The sequence below is a fragment of the Cetorhinus maximus genome, chromosome 8 (genome assembly GCF_964194155.1).
Source record: "Cetorhinus maximus chromosome 8, sCetMax3.hap1.1, whole genome shotgun sequence".
Classification (NCBI taxonomy): Eukaryota; Metazoa; Chordata; class Chondrichthyes; order Lamniformes; family Cetorhinidae; genus Cetorhinus; species Cetorhinus maximus.
The window spans coordinates 59019537-59046900 of NC_135886.1; the positions used below are offsets into that span (position 1 = coordinate 59019537).

Genomic DNA, 27364 nt, shown 5'->3' on the forward strand with positions numbered 1-27364 from the left:
GGGCCAGGGCTGGTACAGCACGGAGTTAAATACAGAGCAAAGCTCCATCTACATTGTCCCCATCAAACACTCCCAGGGCAGGTACAGCACGGGGTTAGATACAGGGTAAAACTCCCTCTACGCTGACCCTATCAAAGTAAAAATATTGCAATATACTGCGCATATCACCGCTGGTTTATGTGAGTCATGTGTGTGGCTAAAGTGTTGGGGGAAGCGAAGAGGAGGTAGGGTGTGGGGGCTTTTGGGTTTGTTTGGGAGGAGATGGGGACTCTATGTTTATGGGAGGAGCGAGTGTGCAGAGGAGTAGCCTTGGGTCTGAGAATAATGACATTGGTCCTGATCTTTCACTGGAAAATGTTGATGTTGACATGAGACCCAAGGGATAATTTGACTCTCTGTTCGGGCATGTATTTGATCTGAAATGGGTTAATGCATTGTGTGCCTGGTCTTCATTTCCAACACAACCCTCACAGACTCAGCGAAAGGAACCAGTCACACTTTATAAAACAGTGTTGTCATATAAGGATCCAGTGTAAGTCAGTGAGCACAAGGGTGACATTCATATTGCGGACCAAAAACAATGGCTTTGGACTTTGTGATGTTGAGCTGCAGCTGGTTGTGACTCATCTCTGTCTTGATAGTGGAGAAACTGTAGAGATGTTGAGAGGAGAGTTAGAAATACACATGGAGCTGAGCCCATGTTTGTGGATGGTGTTTGTGAAAGGCAGTATGCAGGTATTGAGACAAAGCTGGTTTGAGGCTTGCTGTTGAAATGTTGGTAAGGTGGAAGGGACAGTAGATTTTTCCAGGGACATACGTGGATGATGGTGGGTATAGGTAGGGCCATCTCATAGAGGAAGCTCTTTGAAACAAGATACTGGAACAGGAGAACATGGCCAAACTTTGGAAGGTGATGGCGTAGTGGTATTGTCACTGGACTAGTGGTTTGAAATGGTAGAATTTGAATTCAATAAAAATCTGGAATTAAAAGTCTGATGATGACCATAAAACCATTGGCGATTGTTGTGAAAACCCATCTGGTTCACTAGTGTCCTTTAGGGAAGGAAATGTGTCGTCCTTACTTGGTCTGTCCTACATGTGACTCCAGACCCACAGCAATGTGGTTGATTCTTACATGCCCTCTGAACAAGGGCATTTAGGGATGGGCAATAAATGCTGGCCTAGCCAGTGATGCCCACATCCCATGAATGAATTTTAAAAAACGCTATGGGCAGGTCAAGCAGAGGGATGATGTGTGATAATCAGTGTCACAAAGGATGTATTCATGACTTGGGACAGGATGCTTCAGTACAATGAGAAGTCAGGAAGAGGTGAAGATTTGAAGGAAGAGTCTCAAGAGGAATGGAGATGGAACTCGGACTCTACAACAAGTCTGAGACCCTTCAAGAGGGAACAAAGGCAAAAGATGTGGTGGTGGAGGTGGTCGGATGTGTCAAGGATGAGAATTTTGAGTGGAAATTGATGACAGTAGTTTTAAAAGGGTGAGGGCTGGGGCCTGATGAAAGGGAGCCATTGCTGGGATCAGGCAGACAGAACTGATAACAGGAGGCTTGAAGTCGCTGGTGTGTGAGGATAGAGTTAGACATCATTAGAAGCCAGCTTCGTGTTTATGGATGTGCAGCATCATGTAAATACTGATCACAGGGGAGAACCTGGAGAAATCACTTCAAGAGAATTTGCAACTGCACTGGGACAGATCTAAGTGTAAGTGGAACAAATGGCACCTTGGAGAAGAAGGGAAATTGGGGCTGTCATGGTAAGGATATGTTGAGGATGGATTGGGGCTGGTATGCTGAGGTAAGCAGGATGTCAATGGTGAGCATAACGCAATTGAAACTGGACTGCAGGGGTCGAGAGGGAATGGTGAGAGACAAGGTCATGGTGTTGGGTGACAACAGTAATTGTGAAAGGTGTGGGGACAGTGTCTGAGGTTAGAATTGTGAGACTTAGGGACTTTGGATGTATTAATGCAGATGTAGTTGGTGCCCATCTGTGAACAATACAGAACATAGTCCAAAAACTTGCAAAGAATCTCACCTGTTGCAAAAGCTACTTCCTTTGACACCAAACTCAGTTCAACAATAGTGAACTGAGGCAGTTCAAGATTGTCTACTCCAGTCACTGCTCCATCACCTCCTTCCCAGTGAAACACAATGTCATCCGTTGTGTAGCCATCTGCAAAGGTTGTGGAAAAAGAGTCAAAGGAATATGTTACTTGATGCTAACATTCAGTCCAGTGCACGGATATTAAACTGAGAACTACAGGCTGGGGCACTTTTTTATTACAACTATCATGAACTCTGGTGTCCTAATCACCATCTGTCACAAACTAGGTTCACAATGGCGTGGATGAGGTGTTAAAAAGGATGAGCGAGCTGATTCGAAAGCTTGAGTTAGATTTCTAAAGGAACTCGGAATCTATGAGTCTCTATTCATAAGGCCAGGCCAGATGGCTATCTCGATCACTGCGGTCACTCAAAGAGTTTCACAAGGCTCAAATTGGTCCACTGAAAACTAAACCAAACTGAAGAGACACAAAGAGACTGACTAGTGAAATAATGCTACACTATCATCAAACCCCTTCAGACACAGACAGACAGACAGACACACATGCACGCACATATGCACAATCAAACCTCTTCACACACACAGACAGACAGCCAGGCACATACACTATGAGACCCCTTCTCTCTCTCTCTCACACACACACACACAATAAAACCGCTACACACACACACACACACACACACATGCACACACACACACACACAGGGACACACATACACACTATTAAACACTATCACACACACACATACACACATGCACGCGTGCGTGCGCACATACACACACAATCAAACCCCTTCACTCACACACACATACCCAAACACACACACACACCATCGAACCCCTTCATACAGACATTCCGCACACACCTCACACACACACCCCACACACAGGCACACACACACACACACACACCATCAAACCCCTTCATACAGACATTCCGCACACACCTCACACACACACCCCACACACAGGCACACACACACACACACTATCAAACCCTTTCATACAGACATCCCAAACAAACCTCACACACACAGACACATCCCACACACAGGCACACACACACACACACTATCAAGCCTCTTCACTCACACATACCCACACCCACCCACACACACAACACACACGCATCCCACACATACACACCCACACTCACACACACCATCAAACCCCTTCACACACACATACACACACACACGCGCAGGATCAAACCCCCTGTCTCTCTCTCACTCACACACACACACCCACACCCACACATACTGAGACACACACACAATCAAACCGCATCACACACACACACACGCAAACACAAACAATCAAACCGCTTCTCACACACGCACACAAACCCCACACATACACATACACACATGATCAAACCCCTTCACACACACACATATGCACGCACACACACATACATGTGCACACACACAATCAAACTCATTCACACACACATACCCCCCAACACACACACACTATCAAACCTCTTTACACACACACACTATCAAACCCCTTTACACACACACATATAAACACACACTATCAAACCCCTTCACATACACATACCCACACTGACCCATACACACACACACCTCACACACATACACACTATCAAACACCATCACACACACATACACACACTACAGACACTACACACATACACACAATATTAAACCTCTTCACTCTCAAGCACACACACACATACACACACTATGAAACCCCTTCACTCTCTCTCACACACAAACACATACACACACAATCAAACCCCTTCACTCACACACATACACACACAATCAAACCACTTGACACACACATACCCACGCACATACCCCTCCACACAAACCATCAAACCCCTTCACACACACACACACACACACACACACACACACACACTCAATATCAAACTTCTTCACTCTCATGCACACACACACACATAAACGCGCACGCATGCGCACACACTATGAAACCCCTTCACATGCACATCCCACACACACCTCACCCACACAGGCACACCCCATACACAGACACACAAATACACGTACAATCAAACACCATCACACACACTGACACACACATACACGCATCCTATCAAACCCCTTCACACACACATACCCATACCCACCCACCCACATGCACACACACACATCCCACACATATACACACACAGATACACACACACACGATCAAACCCCGTCTCTCACACACACACTCACACACACACACACACATGCACACACACTATCAAGCCCCTTCACACACACACACATACTCACACATGCACACACTACCAAACTCCTTCACATACACATCCCACACACACCTCACCCACACAGACACACCGCATGCACAGACACACACACGCACAATCAAAAACCATCACACGCATACACACACACTATCAAACCCCTTCGCACACACATACCCACACCCACCCACCCATGCACCACACACACATCCCACACATATACACACACAGATACGCACACACATGATCAAACCTCATCACACACACACACATATACACACACACACACTATCAAACCCCTTCACACACACATCCCACACACACCTCACACGAAGACACATCCCACACACATATCCTCAAAACCCATTTCCCTTACACACACACCTACCCATTCATCAAACCCCTTCACACACATATACCCACACTCACCCACACACACCACACACACACACACATCCCACACCATCAAACCCCTTCTCAGACACACACACAGACACACACACACCATCAAACCCCTTCACACACACATACCCACACCCACCCACCCACGCACCACACACATGAACACACACACATGCCACACATATACACACACAGATACGCACACACATGACCAAATCTCATCACACACACACAGATACACACACACACACTATCAAACCCCTTCACACACACATCCCACACACACCTCACACGAAGACACATCCCACACACACATCCTCAAACCCCATTTCCCTCACACACACACCCACCCATTCATCAAACCCCTTCACACACATATACCCACACCCACCCACACACACCACACACACACACATACCCCACCATCAAACCCCTTCTCAGACACACACACAGACACACACACCATCAAACCCCTTCCCACACGCACACACTGAAGCCCCTTATTTCCCTCTCTCTCTCTCTCACACATACACACACACCATCAATTCCCTTCACACACACACACACACACACACACATTCCGCACACCCACACACACACACATTCCACACACACACACACACACACACACACTGAAGCCCCTTATTTCTCTCTCTCTCACATACACACACACACTCTATACTGACACATATACACAAACACACAGACACACACATACACACACACCCTACACACACACACACAATTAAACCCCTTCACACACACACCCCACACACAGATACACACATAGACACACGCACACACTATCAAACACCTACACACACACATACACACACAATCAAACCCCTTCACACACACATGCCCACACACACACCACACACACAGATACACACACAGACACATGCACACACTATCAAACACTTGCATACACCATCAAACCCCTTTACACACGCACACACTATGAGACCCCTTCTTTCTCTCCCTCTCTCTCCCGCACACACACACACACACACACACACACACACACACAATCAAACCCCTTCTTTCACACACACACACGCACTATCAAACACCTACATCATTTTAATGGTTTCCGTCAGGTCACCTCTAAGCCCTGAGAGAAAAGAGTCCCAGATTCTTCAGTCTTCACTGAAAAACTCACAGTTTTGGTATAACCTTTGCTGATGGCTATGTGTGTCTGGGTGTGGGTCTGCAGGATATGTTTGCCTATCTGTCTGCATAAGGGTGTCTGAGTATGGGTCTGTGTGTGGGTCTGGAGATGGGTATGTATCTTTGACCTTTTGTTTATGACATCTTTGGCAATCTCTCCTTTGCCTCCACCTATCACTGGCCCTCTATCCAGATTCACCTGTCCCACCCCCCTTAAACAGCTTATATTTCACCACATTTCTATTTCTCTTTAGTTCTGATGAAGAGTCATAAGGACTCAAAACTTTAACTCTGTCTTCATCTCCACAGATGCTGTCAGACCTGCTGAGTTTTTCCAGCAATTTTTGTTTTTGTATGTATCCTTCTGTCTGCGTAAAAGGTGTGTGTGTGTGTGTGTGTGTGTGTGTCTCTGTGAATGTGTGCTTGTGTGTGCATATGTGCATGCACGTGTGGGTCTGTGTGTGGATGTCACTCTGTGTGTGGGTCTATATGTGGGTGCGCAAGTGGGTCTGTGTGTGGATCTGAGTTTGTGTCTGGGTCTGTATGTGGGTGTGCATTTGCATTTGTGTGTGTGTTTCTGTCAGAGGATGTGGGTCTATCTGTGGTAGTGGGTCTGCATGTGTGTCTGGGTGTGTGAGTCTGTGTGTCTCTGAGTATGTGGGTCTGCCTGTGTGTGGGGGAAGTCTGTTTGAGGATTCGTGTGTTTGTGTGGGTCTTTGTGTGTGTGTGGGTGTATGTGTGGGTGTGTGAGATTGAGTGTGTGTGGGTATGGGTGTTTGTGTGTGTGGGTCTGCGTGTGATCCTGTGTATATTTCTGTGTCTGGCACTGTGTGTTGGTCTGTGCATCGGTATGTGTATAGGTCAATGTGTCGGCCTATGTGTGAGCTGTGTGTGGGTTAGTGTTAAGGTCTGCATGTGGGTCTGCGTGTTGGTCTGTGTTTGGGTCTCTGTGTGGGTCAGCATGTGGGTCTGTGTGTGGGTCAGTATGTAGGTCTGTGTACAGGCCTGTACATAGGTTTGTGTGTGGGTCTGTATGTAGGTCTGTGTGTGGCACTCTTTGTGGGTCTTTCTGTTGGTGTGTATGTGGATGTGTGTGTGTGTATTTTTGTGGTTCATTATGAAGGTCTGTGTGTGGGTCTGAATGTGGGCCTCTGTGTGGGTCTTTGTGTGGGTGTGTGTGTGGATCTGCATGTGGGCTGTGTGTGGGTATGTATGTAGGTCTGTGTGTGGGTCTGCATGTGGGTCTGTGTGTTGATCTGCATGTGGGCCTGTGTGTGGGTCTTTGTATGGTTATGCATGTAGGTCAGTGTGCGGGCCTGTGTGTGGGTCTGTGTGTTGGTCTGTGTTTGGGTCTCTGTGTGGGTCTGTGTGTGGGTCTGTGTTTAGGTCTGTATGTAGGTCTGTGTGTGGGTCTGTGTGTAGGTCTGTGTGTGGGTCTGTGTGTGGGTCTACATGGAGGTCTGTATGTGGGTCTGCACATGGGTCTGTGTGTAAGTCCTTGTGTGGTTCTGTGTGTGGGTCTGTTTGTAGGACTGTGTGTGGGTCTATTTGTGGGCCTGTATGCAGGTCTATGTGTGGGTCTATATGTAGATTTGTGTGTGAGTCTGTCTGTGGTTCTGTGTGGGGGTCTGTGTGTGGGTCTGTGTGAGGGTCTTTGTGTGGGTCTGTGTGTAGGTCTCTGTATGGGTCTGTATGTAGGTCTGTGTATGGCATTCTTTGTGGGTCTTTGAGTTGCTGTGTGTGTGGATCTGTGTGTTGGACTGCGTGTGTGTATGTGTGTGGTTCTTTATGTATGTCTGTGTATGGGTCCATTTGTAGGCCTGTGTGTGGGTGTGTGTGGGGGTCTGTGTTTGGGTCTGTGAGTGGGTCTGCGTGTAGTTCTATATGTGCGTCTGTGTGTGGGTTTGTGTGGAGGCCTGTGTGTAGGTCTGTGTGTGTGTCTGTGTGTGGGACTGCATGTGGTTCTGTGTGTCAGTCTGTAAATAAGTCTGTGTATAGGTCTTTGCGTGGGTCTCTGTGGATCTGATTGTAGGTCTGTGTGTGGGTCAATACGTAGGTCTGTGTGTGAGTCTGTATGTAGGTCTGTGTATGGGTCTTTGTGTGGGTCTGTATGTAGGTCTCTGTGTGGGCCTGCATGTAGTTATGTGTATGGGTCTGCATGTGTGTCTGTGTGTAGGTATGTATGTTGGTCTGTATGTAGTTGTGTGTATGGGTCTCTGTGTGGTTCTGCATGGGGTTCTGTGTGTGGGTCTGTATGTAGGTCTGTGCATGGGTCTATACATGGGTCTGTGTGTAGGCCTTTGTGTAGGTCTGTTTGTAGGTCTGTATGTACTTCTGTGTGTGGGTCTGTATATAGGTCTGTGTGGAGGTCTGTACATGAGTCTGTGTGTAGGTTATTGTGTGAATCAGTGTATGGGTTTGTTTGTAGGTCTGTGTCTATTTGTGGGTCTGTATGTAGCTCCGTGTTTGGGTCTGTATGTAGATTTGTGTGTGGATCTGTATGTAGGTCTGTTGTGGGTCGGTGTGTGGGTCTTTATGTGATCTGTATGTAGGTATCTGTGTGGGTCTGTATGTAGGTCTGTGTGTGTGCCTGTGGGTGGGTCTTTGTGTTGGTCTGTGCGTGGATCTGGGTGTGTGTCTGTGTGTGGGACTGTATGTAGTTCTGTGTGTGGGTCTGTGTGTGGGTCCGTGTGTGGGCCTGTGTGTGGGTCTGTGTGTGGTTCAGTACATGGGTCTGTGTGTAGTTCTTTGTGTGGGTCTGTGTGTGGGTCTGTTTGTAGGTCTGTGTGTGGGTCTGTATGTAGGCCTGTATGTAGGTTTCTGTTTGGGTCTGTATGTAGGTCTGTGTGTGCATCTGCATGTGAGTCTCTGTGTGGGTCATTGTGTGGGTCTGTGTATGGATCTGCATGTAGGTCTGCGTGTGGGTCTGTATGTATGCCTGTATGTAGGTTTCTGTTTGGGTCTGTATGTAGGTCTGTGTGTGTGTCTGTTTGTAGGTCTGTGTGTGGGTCTGTATTTGGGCCTGTGTGTGCATCTGTATGCAGATCTGGGTGTGGGACTGTGTACTGGTCTATGTGTGGGTCTGACTGTATGAAAGACTGTGTTTGTGCCTGTTTGTGTGCCTGTATGTAGCTCTCTGTTTGGGTCTGTAAGTCGGTCTGTGTGTGGGTCTGTGTGTGTGTCTGTATGTTGGTCTGCGTGTGGGTCTGTTTGTGGTCTGCGTGTCTTCTGTGTGTGGGTCTGTCTATGGGTCTATGTGTTGGTCTGTATGTAGTTCTGTGTGCGGGTATGTGTGTGGGCCTGAATGTAGGCCTGTGTGTGGGTCTGTCTGTGAGTCTGGTGGGTGGGTCTGAATCTAGGTCCGTGTGTTGGTCTGGTGTGTGGGTCTGTATCTAGGCCTGTGTGTGGTTCTGTGTGTGGGTCTGGTGTGTGGGTCTGTATCTAGGTCTGCGTGTGCATCTGTGTGTTGTTCTCTGTGTGTGTCTGTGTGTGTAATTATCCTGCTGTTACTTACTGTACTGCTTTCCACTGGGTGTCTGAGCACTGGCTAAAGATGCCTGATGACCGAGTGAGTCCCTTCGAGAAGGAGGTAAGTGGGAGGAGAGAAGGGATTGGCTCCTTCTGTCTCAGAGTGGCTGCACTCTGAATCTCTCAGCTCTATGGCTCCTGAATGAGGTGGTGATTCTCTGAGTCATACTTACAGCTCTCTATTTCCAATGTACAGTTCTGCTCATCCAGGGGGTATCTCCGTAGGTCCATCATACAAGCTGCTGTGGTGGTGATCCTGAAAACAAAAAGTCATGAAGTACAGTTGCTGTGGGTGCTCCTCAGAAAGATAGAGCTTTATTCAGCTCGCTCTACCCGATTCATTCATGCTGAGCATTGGGAATACCATCACTCTGTCCTACAGAAACCAACGAAACCTCTCCTCATGTCAACACCTCATGTCTCTGCCAAACAACAACTCTTACATCAATAGACAATCCTGGACAAGATTCAATGGTGTCACTGAGTAAAGGTGTTGCCAGTATTGTAATGTTCGGGGATGGATAAATATTATCCAGGACATAATTGTGAACTTTCTCACTCTTTTTCAATTTTATCTGCCCACTTGAGAGGGGGAAGCTGAGTCTGGGTTTAACGTCTCATCTGAAATACAGATAGGCTGTCAAATCGATTTTGATTCTCTAGGTGAAGTGGGGCCATGTGAATGAGGGTCTGACAAGGTGGCTGATCACTGTCCAAGACAAGTGAAGTAAACCAAGCTTGGGGAAAGGGTTTATATTTATGTTCTCAAGTTGTAACAGTGAAAAACATTCCATTAGGCTAAACAAGCAAGGACAGGCCAACCCCACCTGTCCACCTCACCAGATCCCGCAACACCACTTCATCAGATCACTCAACCCCACCTCACCAGATCCCACAACACCACTTCATCAGATCACTCAACCCCACCTTACCATTTCCCTCAACACCACTTCATCAGACCACTCCACCCCACCTCACCAGATCCCTCAACACCACTTCATCAGACCACTCCACCCCACCTCACTAGATCCCTCAACACCACTTCATCAGACCACTCCACCCCACCTCACCAGATTCCTCAACACCACTTCATCAGACCACTCCACCCCACCTCACCAGATCCCTCAACACCACTTCATCAGACCACTCCACCCCACCTCACTAGATCCCTCAACACCACTTAATCAGATCACTCAATCCCAAATCACCAGATCCCTCAGCCCCACCTCACTAGATCCCTCAGCCCCCAAATCACCAGATCATGCACCATCACCTTCTCAATGGCAATTAGGGATGGTCAGCAAATACTGGCCTTGCCAGTGATGCCCACGTCCCATGGCTGGCTATGCTGAGAGTAGATGAACCACCTGGTCCGGGTGGCTTGTATCCCAGGTTGCAAAAGGAAATGGGGGTAGAGATAGTGAAGGGTTTGCCTTCATCTTCCAATCTTCCCTGGGAACGGGGGAGGTGTCGGATGATTGGAGAGTGGCAAAAGTGACCCCCTTATTCAAGAAATGATGTAAGGACAGTCCGAGAGTCTACAGAACGGTCAGTTTAACATCAGTGGTGGGTAAGGTTTTAGAAGCAATAATCAGGGAAAAACCACCAGGTACTTGGAGAGGTTTAAGGAGAGTCAGCATGGATTTGTAAAAGGCAGATTGTGCTTGACTATCTAATTGAGTTTTTTAATAAAGTAAAAAAAAAGGTCGATGTTGTCCATATAGAATTTAAGAAAGCCTTTGACAAAGTAACACATAAAAGGCTGGTTAACAAAATTGAGGCTCATGGAATAGAAGGGTCAGTGTCAGCTTGGATAAAAAAAATTGGTTTAAGGACAGAAAATAGTGAGTTGTGGTAAATCGCTATTTTTCAGACTGGAGGATCGGAGGCACTGGGTTCTCCCCAAGGGTTAGTGCTAGGGGCACTACTTATTTTGCTATTTATAAATGAATTGGACCTTGGAATTCTGAGTAAAATTTCAAAAATTTCTGATCATACCAAATATGGAGGAATGGTAAACAGCGAGGATGATACAAGACATAGATGGGCTAGCAGAGTGGGAGACAAGTGGCAGATAGAATTTAATACAGAGAAATGTGAGGTGATGCATTTTGGCAGAAAGGATAGGGAGAGGCAATATAGACTTAATGGCGCAATTTGAAAAAGTGTGCTAGGTCAGAGAGACCTGAAGGTTGTTGAGTCCACATCGCTTGGTGAAGTCAAAACTAAGGCACGGAGCCTTTCCTTCCTGACAGAGTTTATTGACTTATCCAGTGTCAACACTCCTCACACACACCCAATGTCCCAGCTATCCCCTATTTATGTGTTCAAATGCCCATCACATGTTTCCCTTAGCAATGTAATTGACATTAACAAACTGTAACAATGTAATTGATTAGACATTGACAGATTCCCCCTTTTTTTTAAATTAAAGCTTTTGAAAACACAAGAACAATCTTTCAAACCAAAAATGAAACAAAATTATACATTTATTTTTCATCTTTTTTGTCTCATATTATAGTGTAACCATCAATAGATCCTACATTCCCCCTCTTAAACAAATTATTTTTCTTCTTTACCATGTATAAATAATTACAAAACAATTAAATAAAATATCGCTTTTCCATATCCTCATTATAACACTGAGGGTGGCAAGGGTGCAGAATGTACTCTGGGTGGGGGACTTCAATGTCCACCCCAAGAGTAGCTTGGTAGCACCACCTCTGACCGAGCTGGTCGAGTCCTGAATGACATAGCTGCTAGACTGGGTCTGCGGCAGGTGGCGAGGGAACCAACTAGAGGGAAAAACATACTTGACCTCATCCTCACCAACCTGCCTGCCGCAGATACATCTGTCCATGACAGTATCGGTAGGAGTCACCACTGCATAGTCCTTGTGGAGATGAAGTCCCATCTTCACATTGAGGGTACCCTCTATCGTGTTGTGTGGCACTACCACCATGCTAAATGGGATAGATTTTGAACAGATCTACCAGCTCAAAACTGGGCATCCATGAGGCGCTGTGGGCCATCAGCAGCAGCAGAATTGTACTCAGCCACAATCTGTAACCTCATGGCCTCGCATATTCCCCACTCTACCATTACCAGCAAGCCAGGGGTTCAATGGAGAGTGCAGGAGGGCATGCCAGGAACAGCACCAGACATACCTAAAAATGAGGTGTCAACCTGGTAAAGCTATAACACAGGACCATTTGCATGCCAAACAGCATAAGCAGCAAGTGATAGACAGAGCTAAGCGATTCCACAACCAATGGATCAGATCTAAGCTCTGCAGTCCTGCCACACCCAGTCGTGAATGGTGGTGGACAATTAAACAACTCACTGGAGGAGGAAGCTCCACAAATATCCCCATCCTCAATGATGGAGGAGCCCAGCACATCAGTGCAAAAGATAAGGCTGAAGCATTTGCTACAATCTTTAACTAGAAGTGCCGAGTGGATGATCCATCTCAGCCTCCTCCAGAGGTCCCCAGCATCACAGCTGCCAGTCTTTAGCCAATTCGATTTACTCCAAGTGATATCAAGAAACAGATGAAGGCACTGGATACTGCAAAAGCTATGGGCCCTGATAATATTCTGAAAATAGTACTGAAGGCTTGTGCTCCAGAACTTGCCACGCCCCTAGCCAAGCTGTTCCAGTACAGCTACAAAACTGGCATCTACCCAGCTATGTGGAAAATTGCCACACAAAGCAGGACAAATCCAACCCGGCCAATTACCGCCCCATCAGTCTACTCTCAATCATCAGTAAATTGATGGAAGAGGTCATCAACAGTGCTTTCAAACGGCACTTGCTTAGCAATAATCTGCTCACTGATGCCCAGTTTGGGTTCCGCCAAGGCCACTCAGCTCCTGACCTCATTACAGCCTAGGTTCAAACATGGATAAAAGAGCTGAACTCATGAGGTGAGGTGAGAGTGAGTGACCTCAATATCAAGACATCATTTGACTGAGTGTGGCATCAAGGAGCCCTAGCAAACCTGGAGTCAATGGGAATCAGGTGGAAAACTCTCCATTGGTTGGAGTCATACCTAGCACAAAGGAAGATGGTTGTGGTTGTTGGAGGTCAATCAGCTCAGCTCCAGGATATCACTGCAGGAGTTCCTCAGGGTAGTGGCCTCGGCCCAACCACCTTCAGCTGCTTCATCATTGACCTTCCATCCGTCATAAAGTCAGAAGTGGGGATGTTCGCTGATGATTGCACAATGTTCAGTACCTTTTGCAGCCCCTCAGACACTGAAGCAGTCTATGTCCAAATGTAGCAAGAACTGGACAACATCCAGGTTTGGGCTGACAAGTGGCAAGTAACATTCATGCCACACAAGTGTCAGGCAATGACCATCTCCAGCAAGAGGTCTAACAATCGTCTCTTGACATTCAAAGGTATTACCATCACTGAATCCCCCACCATCAACGTGCTGGGGGTTACCATTGACCAGAAACTGAACTGGACTAGCCATATAAATGCTGTGGCTACAAGAGTAGATCAGAGGCTAGGAATCCTGTGGTGAGTAACTCACCTCCTGACTCCCCAAAGCCATTTACAAGGCACAAGTTAGGAGTGTGATGGAATACTCTCCACTTGTCTGGATGAGTGCAGCTCCAATAACACTCAAGAAGCTTGGCACCATCCAGGACAAAGCAGCCTGGTTGACTGGCACCCCATCCACAAATGTTCACTCCCTCCACCACCGATGCACAGTAGCAGCAGTGTGTACCATCTACAAGATGCACTGCAAGAATTCACCAAGGCTCCTTTGACACCACCTTCCAAACCCAAGACCACTACCATCTAGAAGGACAAGGGCAGCAGACACATGGGAACATCACCACCTGGAAGCTCCCCTCCAAGCCCCTCACCATCCTGACTTGGAAATATTGTGGTTCCTTCACTGTCATTGAGTCAAAATCCTGGAACTCCCTCCCTAACAGCACTGTGGGTGTACCTACACCACATGGACTGCAGCTGTTCAAGAAGGCAGCTCGTCACCACCTTCTCAAGGGCAACTAGGGATGGGCAATAAATTCTGGCCTAGCCAGAGAAGCCCACAACCCATGAATGAATAAAAATTCCCTCAAGGTGCCCGTCTTCCATACATCTAATCATTTCTTGGAGTAAGCACCTCTCTTCATAAAACAGTCTGACAATTGGTAACTTGCATCTACCCATTTTATTCTGGAAATCTCTCTTCTTTCCAACATTTCCTTTATGCTGGCAAGGTTAATCCTCAACCTTATTTCAGTGACACCCTGCATCGAATGAACATTGTCCCAAAGAGAGCAATTATCCACATAGCATTCTATGGGCAAACTTTTCTCACATTGCCCCTTGTACAGTATTTCTGTCAGTATATTGGATAAATACACCCCCATATCTATTGCTTCTACTAATGCCAGTGTTTCAGTTGCTAAGGATCTTTCAACTACCATTTTTATTTTTTTCACTTTCCAGGCCAATGGACAACATTTATTATTCTTTCCCACAAAGAATGTGATAAACCCTGTGCTAGAATACCCATCTAGAAGATTGGCATGTGAAGCATCGCTAAAAATGACCGACCTCAAAACTTCTGGATCACCCAAGGCTAGAAACTTCAGCATGCATTTCTCTGAATTTAATTTCTTTAATGTTTTATTTGCTCTCAGAACTTTCTCAAATATAGCATGATTCATCATAGTACTCAGCTCCAATACATCATAACTAGCATCTGATCTAGCCTGAGTGCACAACCAGTTCAACTGTCCAATCAAACTTCTTGATTGGTCTGTTTCTTCCTGGGATGCAGGATCCTCTTTTTGTGAGGACCTGGACTGATTCATTGGGATGTGATTGATGTTTTCTAAAAAGAATGTTGATTCAAGATCAGTCCAGACTTATTCTGCTTAATGTCTGACCCTATATTCTTAAATGTCCTGAGGCCTGACTTCCAAACTTAAACTCTTCCTCTCTTTTACCTATTACCCATTGCTGAAATTCTGCAGAACCTCCCCACAGAAAATCATCAACATGCATCATAAAGATGCCTGCTAGTTTCTCCTTGTGATACCAATAGAACATTTCTGGGTCTGCCTCATCTGCCTGAATGCAACCCATTTTTAACAGGATGGGCCGAACTGAGAAACAACAACCCAGAAACCAACTTGTTTAATTTCCACAATTTCCCTTCTTTCAGTGGTTTCAAAAAGACTTGCCTTTGAAATTCCTCACCCTGTAAAAATGCGGCTTTTACATCAATCGATTTATATTCCCAGGAACATGTTGCTAAAAGAGTTCAGGAACTCTTCAAGCTCACTTTCCCTGCAGTAGGGAAGTCCACCCTGACATCCTGATCACTAAGTCTTTCTTCAAAACCCTGAGCCACTAGTCTAGGCCTTATATGTGCCATCAGGAAGTACTGTTTCTGTGCATATCTACCGGCGTGATTAGGCTGCTGTCCCCTGTCTTGTATTTCAGTGTATACACCAAATTTTTTCCAACTTTCCAATTCTTTTTATTTGGCTTCCTTTATCAACTTATCTTCTCATTTGTTAGTAGCCATTAAAGTTTCTCAATCAAAAGGGATTCTAGTGGCATTCCTAGGCTAGTTCTATGGTTCTTGAACTGTGAAACTACAACCTCTATTTGCCCTCCTCTCTCTTTTGGACTACTGCTACACAATCTCTCCCTCCTACGATCAGAGTCCCTTTTGCAAGTCTGTGATCTTTTCCTAGGGCCGTGATCACTTCCTGGTCCACTTTCAGAACTCACACTGCATTTTCTGGCCTTCCACATATTTACTTCATTTTGCTAATCCATGGGTCATACCTTCTGTCCCTCATCTTGCAAATTCACCCAATGTTTGTATTTGCCACTGGTTTTTCCTGCTCTCCCTATAATGGTGGCATCCGTCCATTCATTGGCCCCTACTGGCATATATGTTGCTCTGGTGCTAACTTTCAGTAGCTGTCCTTTGGGATAAATCCTGCACTTCAGTATCACTTTGTTCATATTCAGTCAACCCTTCATCTGCCATAGTCTGCTCCTTATAAATGTCCAACATGTGAGTATGTGAAGTGTATGGCACCTCTTCACTTTCTGTTACCTGTTCTGATTCTGTAAATGTATGCTCAGTGTTAATCAGCCTCAAGGAATGTACCTGAACAGTTTGATTGCCATGTTGTAAAATCCAAGGAGCAGGAGTACGCCATTCAGCCCTTCGAGCCTGTTCTACCAAGAATCTAACCACCTCTGCTTTAAAAACATTCAAAGACTCTGGGTGGAGTTGTCCCAGATTTGCACTAAGTGCAGTAGCGGGCAGGTAAAATGATGTTTTACTCCTCCGGCCACGATGGTGGGTTTTCAGCTGTATTGTCCCAATCCCGCTGCATTCTCAGGAAACATGCCTTTTCCATGGTGGGCGGGCTCTCATTCACCCACCATGCCATAACCTTGCCACTTCATCACGCCAAGTGCCATATTTAAAGCCCAGCCACGCGCACACATCTTAGTGCTTCCAGGCCACGACTACTGCAGGGAAGATGTCCACAAAATGCAACAGGACTGCAGCTCCCAGGTTTAGCCACGCATCACTGAACACCTTTTGGATGCCTTGGAGGCCCGCCGTGATTTCCTCTACCACCACTCTGGCTGCAAGATGGGCAGCAGCATCACCAACCAGGCTTGGCGTTGGCAGTGGTAGTCAGCACCAATGCCCTGCAAAAGAGGACAGCCAACCACTGCCACTACAGGATGAATGGTCTTATCCGTTCTTCTCATCACTCTCAACTCACATACTCACAAACCAATCACACATCCACAGGGATCTCACACTTCAAGGGAAAACACCACTAACTTTCACAGACACCCTCACATCTCCATCAGGCTCATATTCTCTGGAGCTCACATCCCATCCCGTCCAAGGCTCCGCCCACCACACAAACGTTCCACCCGGTGCCATGTGTCCTGCTCACACTCTCTCCATCTGTTTCCATGCAGGAGAAGCTGGCTCACAACAGCAAAGTGAGGTCCCAGACTGGGGGTGGAGTGGCCCACATTAGGCCCTCACTCACTTTGAGGAGTGTGCAATCGTGCTGACTGGTGAGGACATGGACCCTGCTTGTGGCAATGGTGAGATCAGTGGCGAATACACACCTGAGGATCCTGCACCACATCATCCCTCCCCAACAACTGGGAGTGCTCTCTCTCCTGCTTTTGATTCTGCTGCCATGCACTCATTATCTCTACTTTGGTTCACAGGGAGCTCTGCCAAGCAACTGACACCCTCAGCCAGTCCCTTAGCTCCATCCATGTCCTCATCTGCAGCCAAGAGGACTCCTCCAGTGAAGAGCTGGAAATGAGCAGCCCGGAAGGCCCATCCGCAGAGGGAGCAGCCGGCCCACCAGTGATTCTGGATGGAAAAGTGTGTGAGTGGCAGGGCCTTTCGGAGCCTCATGCAAGCACTCTCTCACACACACGGATCCTTCATGTTTCACACTCATCTCAATGTCCTGAGCATTTTCAATGCTGCCTGCTGGGGTTTGCTTTTAGTTGTCTATCTGAGCTGACCTGCATCTCCGCCCACCCACTGATCACATTCCCATGCAGCACCTGTTCTCGCCCACCACAATTCTCGTTTTACTTTTGATTTAGCCAGCATGGTCTGGTTTCACAGCATTGTGCGCTCCCCCATCTTTTACCCTCCCCCAGTCACCCATTTCCTCTCCCCCATTACAGTTGGCCCCCCTCCAGCATAACTTTCCACTTCACCTCCCTTACCCACAAGCCACAATCCTTTTCCTTCGGGGATGTCCAGGTTCCCTTCCTTCTCAAAAATCCCACCCCCATCCACATTCACCTCCCCAACTTCCTCCTTCCCACCCCCAGGGTCCGTGTCTGCCTCTGGGACTCCACCAACTACCCTCGCCATCCCTTCTACCGCTACATTCACCCTCACTCTGCCCTCGGTCATTCTCACCCTTCCTCCATATCATGCCCACCCTTAGTTCACTCTCCAGGGGACAGACATGGACCTATCCGACCCCTCCTTTGCACCTTCACATGCACATCCACCCCCCCTCCACACCCCTTCCACACAGAACCCTTCCCCCCTCCACACCCCTTCCACACAGAACCCTTCCCCCCTCCACACCCCTTCCCCCCTCCGCACCCCTTCCACCCTTTGCACCCCTTCCCCCCTTCGACCACTTCCCCTTTGGAACCTCTTGCCCCTCAGGACCTTCCCCCACTCTGCACCCCTTCCCCCTCCGCACCCCTTCCACCCTTCGCACCCCTTCCCCCCTTCGACCACTTCCCCCTTGGAACCTCTTGCCCCTCAGGACCTTCCCCCACTCTGCGCCCCTTCCCCCCTCCGCACCACTTCCCCCATGCACCACTCCCCCTCTTTGCACCCCTTCCCTCCTCTGCACCCCTTCGCCCCCGGAACCCCTTCTCCCCCAGAACCCCTCCCCCACCCGGAACCCCTTCCCCCACCAGAACCCCTCCCCCCGGAACCCCACCTCCCCAGTCCTCTCCCCTCAGACTCCCCCACCTGCTTAATCCCTCCCCGTTCCTGACTCCTTCCTCCACCCTTACCTCTTCTGCCACCTTTGGTCCCTCCCTCACCGACTTCTTCCTCCAGCCTACCCTCTTCTTCCAGCCTTACTCCTATCCCCTTCCTAACTCCTTCCTCCACTCTTACTTCTTCCTCCACCCTTACTCCCTCCCCTCTCCGCACCTCTTCCTCCTCCTTGGACATCCACTCCTCTCCGCACCTCTTCCTCCCCCTGGACACCCGTTCTTCTCTGCACCTCTTCCTCCCCCTCGGACACCCTCTCCTCTCCACACCCCTTCCTCCCCCAGGCACCCTCCCCTCTCCCCACCCCCTCCCTTGCACCTTCCACCCCCCGCCTTACACTTACCTCCCCAATTTCCGTCTTTTCTGCCGTTCTTCTTTCCTCCCCCCTCTCCAAACCTCCCCCACTACACCTTCCCTCCCCCATCCCAACCTCCCCCCCATCCTGACACCTTCATTTCCCCCACCAACTTCACCCCCGACACGTCTCCCTCACCCAGCTGACCCTAGCCCTTTCTCTCCCACCCCCTTGGCCATCATCTGTTGTGAGTAAGTCAACGGTGACTTTCCAACTTCCGTGAGCTGCTTTTCAGCAGAGCCACGTCCACGAGAATCAACCCAACATGACATGAACATTCCTCCAGTGTGCCGTTGCTGTTGGGCTCCAGCATCTTCTGCTCCGTGGATGTCCGCAATGTGAGCAAGGCCCTGCCGGGTAAGTCCCAACTTCTGCATGTCACAGTTGTCACAATGTGTTCTGCACTGGTGTGTTTTCCCACTGACGTGGGTGGACGATCCAGTGGACAGGCTGAGTAATGATATGTTGATGTGTTACAATGAGGTTCCCGATGTCAGATGGGAAGAACGTGGCCCACTATTGGTGGGCTGAGCAGACGATCGCAAACTCAGGATCTTAAACATTTCAATCAAGTCACCTGTTACTCTGTTAAACTCCAGCAGATACAAGATCCAGGTATTAGTCTGGTAAACCTTCTCTGAACTGCTTCCAATGTGTTTACATCCTTCTTTAAATAAGGTGACCAATACTGGACACATTACTCCAAATGTGGCCTCACTAGTGCCCTGCACAACTGAAGCATAACCTCCCTACTTTTATAATCAATTCCCCTCACAATAAATGAGAACATTTATTAGCTTTCCTAATTACTTGCTGTACCTGCGTATTAACCTTTCGTGATTCATGCACTAGGACACCAGATCCCTCTGAATCTTAGAGCTCTGCAATCTCTCACCATTTAGATAATATGCTTCTCTTTTATTCTTCCTGACAAAATGAATGATTTCACATTTTCCCATATTATACTCCATTTGCCAGATCTTAGCACTTAACCTATCTATATCTTTTTGTAGCCTCTCTCTTATGTCCTTCTCACAACTTACTTTCCTACCTAGCTTTGTGTCATCAACAAATTTGGAAATCATCCTATCCATCCCTTCATCTAAGTCATTGATATAAATTGTAAACAGTTGAGGTCCCAGCACTGATCCCTGTGGCACACTACTCGTTACATCTTACCAACTTGACAAAGACCCATTTATGCCTACTCTCTGCTTGCTGTAAGAGAGCCAATCTTCTATCCATGCCAATATGTTACCCCCTACATGAGCTTTTATTTTCTGCAAAACCTTTGATGTGGCACTTTATCAAATGCCTTCTGGAAATCTAAATACAGTACATCCCCAGTTCTCCTTTATCCACAGCACATGTTACTTCCTCAAAGTACTCCAATAAGTTGGTTAAACATGATTTCCCTTTCACAAAACCATGTTGACTCTGCCTGCTGACCTCGAGCTTATCCAAGTGCCCTGCTATAGCTTCTTTAATAATAGCTTCTAACATTTTCCCGATGACAGATGTTAAGCGAACTGGCCTGGAGTTCCCTGCTTTCTGTCTCCCTCCTTTTTTGAATAATGAAGTTTCATTTGCTATCTTCCAATATAATGGGACCTTCCCCAAAGCTAGAGAGTTTTGGAAAATTAAAACCAATGCATCAACGATCTTGCTAGCCACTTCTTTTAAGTCCCTAGGATGAAGTCCATCAGGATGCAGACTCTTGTTTTTTTTATGCATTCATGGGATGTGGGCTTCGCTGGCTGGGCCAGCACTTATTGCCCATCCCTAGTTGCCCTTCAGAAAGTGATGGTGAGCTGCCTTCTTGAACTGCTGCAGTTCATGTGGTTTAGGTACACCCACTGTGCTGTTAGGGAGGGAGTTCCAGGATTTTGACCCAGTGACAGTGAAAGAACGATGATATATTTCCAAGTCAGGATGCTGAGTGACTTGGAGGGGAACTTCCAGGTGGTGGTGCTCCCATCTATCTGCTGCCCTTGTCCTTCTCAGTGGCAGTGGTCGTGGGTTTGGAAGATGCTGTCTAAGGAGCCTTGGTGAATTCCTGGAGCGCATCTTGTAAGTGCTGCTTACACACTGCTGCTACTGTACATCGGTGGTGGAGGGAATGAATGTTTGTGGATGAGGTGCCAATCAAGCGGGCTGCTTTGTCCTGGAAAATGTCCAGCTTCTTCAGTGTTGTAGGAGCTGTACTCATCCAGGCAAGTGGATCCCAGCACTCATCACATTCCTGACTTGTACCTTGTAGATGGTGGAGGTGAGTTACTTGTCACACAATTCCAAGCCTCTGACCTGCTCTTGTAGCCACAGTATTTATATGGCTAGTCCAGTTCAGTTTCTAGTCAATGGTAACCCCCAGGATGTTGATAGTGGGGGATTCAGTGATGGTAATGACATTGAACGTCAAAGGGTGATGGTTGGATTCTGTCTTGTTGGAGATGGTCATTGTCTGACACTTGTGTGGCGTGAATGTTACTTGCCACTTGTCAGCCCAAGCCTGGATATTGTCCAGATCCTGCTGCATTTGGACATGGGCTGTTTCAGTATCTGAAGAGTCACGAATGGTGCTGAACATTGTGCAATCATCAGCGAACATCCCCACTTCTGACCTTATAATGGAAGGAAAGTCATTGGTGAAGCAGCTGAAGATGGTTGGGCCTAGGACATTACCCTGAGGAACTCCTGCAGTGATGTCCTGGAACTAAGATGACTGACCTCCAACAACCACAACCATCTTCCTTTGTGCCAGGCATGACTCCAACCAGCGGAGAGTTTTCCCCCAGATTCCCATTGACTCAAGCTTTGCTAGGGCTCCTTGATGCCACACTCGGTCAAATGCTGCCTTGATGTCAAGGGCAGTCACTATCATCTCACCTCGGGAGTTCAGCTCTTTTGTCCATGTTTGAACCAAGGCTGTAATGAGGTCAGGAGCTGAGTGGTCCTGGCAGAACCCAAACTGGGCATCAGTGAGCAGGCTATTGCTAAGCAAGTGTCGCTTGATAGCACTGTTGATGATTCCTTCCATTACTTTACGGATGATTGAGAGTAGACTGATTGGGCAGTAATTGGCCGGGTTGGATTTGTCCTGCTTTTTGTGTACAGGACATACCTGGGCAATTTCCCACATAGCTGGGTAGATGCCAATGTTGTAGCTGTACTGGAACAGCTTGGCTAGGGGCGCAGCAAGTTCTGGAGCAGAAGTCTTCAGTACTATTGCCGGAATATTGTCAGGGCCCATAGCCTTTGCAGTATCCAGTGCCTTTGGCCGTTTCTTGATATCACGTGGAGTGAATTGAATTGACTGAAGACTGGCATCTGTGATGCTGAGGATCTCCGGAGGAGGCCGAGATGGGTCATTGACTTTGCACTTCTGACTGAAGATTGCAGCAAATACTTCAGCCTTATCTTATGTACTGCTGTGCTGGGCTCCTCCACCATTGAGGATGGGGATATTTGTGGAGTCTTCTCTTCCAGTGAGTTGTTTAATTGTCCACCACCATTCACGACTGGATGTGGCAGGACTTAGATCTGATCTGTTGGTTGTGGGATCGCTTAGCTCTATCTATCACTTGCTGTTTATGCTGTTTGGCAAACATGTAGTCCTGTTTTTTAATAACTTCACCAATTTGACACCTCATTTTTAGGTATGCTTGGTGCTGCTCCTGGCATGCCCTCCTGCACTCTTCATTGAACCAGGGTTGATCCCCTGGCTTGATGCTAATGGCAGAGTAGGGGATATGTTGGGCCATGAGGTTACAGATTGTGTTTGAGTACAATTCTGCTGCTGTTGATGGCCCACAGTGCCTCATGGGTGCCCAGTCTTGAGTTGCTAGGTCTGTTCGAAATCACCTATTTCCATTATTTTTAAATCTACCCACCCAACCCCCACTAGAGCTGTACTTTGAGTGTCCTGCCATCCATTCTTAATTAGCACATTCTCTTAGATAATATCACCACCTTTAACACCTCTCTGTTCCTTTGTCTGTAACATCTTTTGATTATCTGCTCCTATCACTGCTTGCTTGTCCCTACAACCACCCCACCGTCCCAACTTCTCTCCCTCCCCCACCCCCCACACCCCACCCCTCAACCTTAAACCAGCTTATATTTCACCCCTCTCCTAACTTCACTCAGTTCTGCTGAAGGGTCATGAGGACTCGAAACATCAACTCTTTTCTTCTCCGCCGATGCTGCCAGACCTGCTGAGTTTTTCCAGGTAATTCTGTTTTTGTTTTGGATTTCCAGCATCCGCAGTAGTTTTTTGTTTTTATCTCTGTTCGAAATCTATCCCGTTTAACATGGTGGTAGTGCCACACAGCACGATGGAGGGTATCCTTAATGTGAAGGCGGGACTTCGTCTCCACAAGGACTGTGCGGAGGTCACTCCTACCGATACTTTCATGGACAGATGCATCTGCGACAGGCAGGTTGGCGAGGATGAGGTCAAGTATGTTTTTCCCTCTTGTTGGTTCCCTCACCACCTGCTGCAGACCCAGTCTAGTAGCTATGTCCTTTAGGACTCGGCCAGCTTGGTCAGTAGTGGTACTACTGAGTCACTCTCGGTGATGGACATTGAAGTCCCCCACCCAGAGTACATTCTGCGCCCTTGCCACTCTCAGAGCTTCCTCCAAGTGATGTTCAACATGGAGGAGCATTGATTCATCAGCTGAGGGAGGGCAGTGCGTGGTAATCGGCAGTAGGCCCTTGTAATTGCCCTTATTTAAGTTTAATAACAGTCTCGGGCACAATCCTCTCTCTCTCAAATTCAAGCATATTATACCTAGGGGTGCCTTCACTATGAGGTTATCAATTAATCCCATCTCGTTGCGCAATACCAGGTCTAGTATAGTTTGTTGCCCATGTTGGACCTGATGTCATGAGACTTCATAGGGTCCAGATTTGATGTCAGCCCGCAGCTCCAACAATTTGCTCAGTACCACTTCACTGGTGATTGTAATTTTCCTGAGTTCCTCCCTCCCTTCCATTTCCTGATTTATAGCTACTTCTGGGATGTTGCTTGTATCCACTATTGTGAAAACTGATGCAAAATTGCTGTTTAATTCATCTACCATTTCCTTGTTTTCCATTATCAATTCTCCAGGCTCACTCTCTAAAAGACCAACGCTCACTTTGTTAACTCATTTCTTTTTAAAATATATATGGAAACTCTTACTGTCTGTTTTTATATTTCTGGCTAGCTTTCTTGCATACTCTAATTTTTTCCTCCTTATTAATCTTTAAGTCATTCTTTGCTTTTCCTTATATTTTATTCAATCTTCTGGCCTTCCATCTGTCTTTGCACGTTTACAAGCTTTTTCTTTAAGTTTGACACTATCTTTAACCTTTCAAGTTAACCACGGATGGTGTGTCCATCCCTTGGACTTTTTCTTACTTGTTGGAATGTATCTATTCTGTGTATTCTGAAATATCCCCCTTAAATGTTTGCCAGTGCATCTCTATTGACCTATCCCTTAACCTAATTTGCTATTGCACTTTAGCCAGCTCTTCTTTCATGCCCATGTAATTGCCCTTATTTAAGTTTAATAACAGTCTTGGGCACAATCCTCTCTCCCTCAAATTCAAGCATATTACGATTGCTGCTACCTAGGGGTGCCTTCACTATGAGGTTATCAATTAATCCTATCTTGTTGCGCAATACCAGGTCTCGTATAGCCTGCTCTCTGGTTAGCTTCAGAATGTGCTGTTGTAAGAAATTATCCCGGAAACATTCTATGAACTCCTCATCTAGGTTACATTTGTCCATCTGACTTTTCCAGTCTATGTGTAGACTAAAATCTCCCATGATTATCGCCAATCACCAGAGAAGCGGTACTGAGTAAATTGTTGGAGATGCGGATTGACAAGTGCCCGGGTCCTGAGGGACTTCATCCTAGGGTCTTAAAAGAAGTGGCTAGTGAGATAGTTGATGCATTGGTTTCTGGCAAGCTCCCATTATTTCTTCCTTTATGCTCCATTCTACCATGTGGTTACTATTAGGGGGCTTGTGCATGACTCCCACGAGTGACTGCCCTTCTCTTTTGTCCCCTGCATTAAAATGTATTTCTGATGGCCTTATGTGGTGCCATAAGGCTTGCGGAATTTTCTCAGAAAACTCAGCCTTGATGAATGCCCTTCTCCCTGCATGCAGGGCATTCACATGCTCAGAAAGGACTGAACAAACCGTAGTCCCTTCCAATGCCGGGTGGTGATCCCACATCACCAAAGGTATTTTTGGATTTCTCCCATAAATAAATTGAAAGGGACTGTAGCCTCCAACCATTTAAAGTGAGCAGCTGAGGACAACCCGGATTCCGCTTCTTTGTCATTGAGAGTCACCAGTTAGGACTAAGAAACTTGTCTTCCTGCTGTGTAAGAAGAGGGTAGAGTGAGGAGAGGAAGGGCGGAGATAGGAGGGGGACAGAAAGGGGAGGGAAAGGAGAGATGGTTGGTTTTGTTTCTAAAATTCCTTGGATTCAGGAATGGTCCCAATTGGTTGGAAGTTGGCAAACGTTACACCACTTTTCCAAGAAAGTGGGGAGAGAGAAAACAGTGATCAACAGGCCAGTTAGCCTAACATCAGTTGTTGGGAAAATGTGGATATCTATTATTAAGGAAATCTTAACAATGATTAGTATAAGGGTGCGGCACATACAGGGATAATGTGAGACTGAGTACAGTACTGCCCACACCGTGATGTAAGAAGCCACATGACCCTGACCCAGGGGTCAGTGTGATGCTGAGCAGAGACATGTAAAGACCTAAATGTGGAGATAGCTCCTAACCTGTACCCTTTACCGTACATGTGTGAATAGTTCTAGTGATTAATGAAGACTTACAGTTAGCCCTCTGAAGACTACGAAGACACCTTTAAGATACTCCATTCTGTAACCAACACCCTCCTAACACAATGCACTTCAAAATGCATAGTATGATTAGAACAAGTCAACATGGTTTTACTAAAGGGAATTTCTGTTTGGCAAATTTATTAGGGTTTTTGAAGGATGTAACTAAGAGGGTAGATAAAAGGGAACCAATAGATGTAGTATACCTGGATTTCCAACAGGCATTCGATAAGGTGCTACACAAAAGGTTTAGAGACAAAATAAGGGCTTATGGAGTTGGGGGAAGTATATTAGCATGGGTAGAGGATTTGTTAATGGATAGAAAACAGAGAGTGGGCATAAATGGGCCATTTTCAAGTTGGCAGGCAGTGAACAGTGGAGTGCCGCAAGGATCAGTGCTGGGGCCTCAGCTACTCACAATCTATATTAATGACTTAGATGAAGAGACAGAGAGTAATGTATCTAAGTTTGCTGATGGTACCAAGCTAGGTGGGAAGGTAAACTGTGGGAAGGACACAGAGAGGCTGCAAAGACATATATACAGGAATGGGCAACACGATGACAGATGGAGTATAATGTGGGGAAGGGTGAAGTTATTCACTTTGGTCATAAGAATAAAAAAGCAGAATGTTTTTTAGAAAGTGAGAAACTTATAAATGTTGATGTTCAAAGAGACTTGGTGTGCTCGTACAAGGCACACAGGAAATTAGCATACGGGTGCAGCAAGCAATTAGAAAGGCAAATGGCACATTGCCCTTTATTGCGAGGGGATTGGAGTACAAAAATAAAGAGGCCTTGCTACAGTTGTACAGGGTTTTGGTGAGGCCACATCTGGAATACTGTGTGCAGTTACGGTCTCCACATTTAGAAAGGATATACTTGCATTGGAGGCCGTACAGTGAAGGTTCACTAGGTTGGTCCCTGGGATGAGGGAGTTGTCCTATGATGAGAGGATGAGTAAATTGGGCTTGTATTCTCTGGAGCTTAGAAGAATGAGAGGCGATCTCATTGGAACATACAAAATTCTGAAGGTGTTTGACAGGGTGGATGCTGAGAGATTGTTTCCACTGGTTGGGGAACCTAAAACATGGGGACAAAATCTCGGGATAAGGGGCAGATTATTTAGGACTGAGGTGAGCAGTAATTACTTC

The 27364-nt window shown here is 46.9% G+C and overlaps 1 protein-coding gene across 1 annotated transcript in view; it reads right to left on the reverse strand.

Moving 5' to 3' along the window:
* LOC144683661 (gamma-aminobutyric acid receptor subunit beta-4-like) overlaps window positions 1-27364 on the reverse strand; it is a 272931-nt gene that overhangs the window by 9675 nt on the left and 235892 nt on the right. The window contains exons 3-4 of the mRNA XM_078546914.1: window positions 9604-9686; window positions 2059-2196 (exon numbers count right to left, since the gene is read on the reverse strand). Coding sequence (XP_078403040.1) covers window positions 2059-2196; window positions 9604-9686 — 221 coding nt within the window. The remainder of the gene's footprint in view (window positions 1-2058; window positions 2197-9603; window positions 9687-27364) is intronic.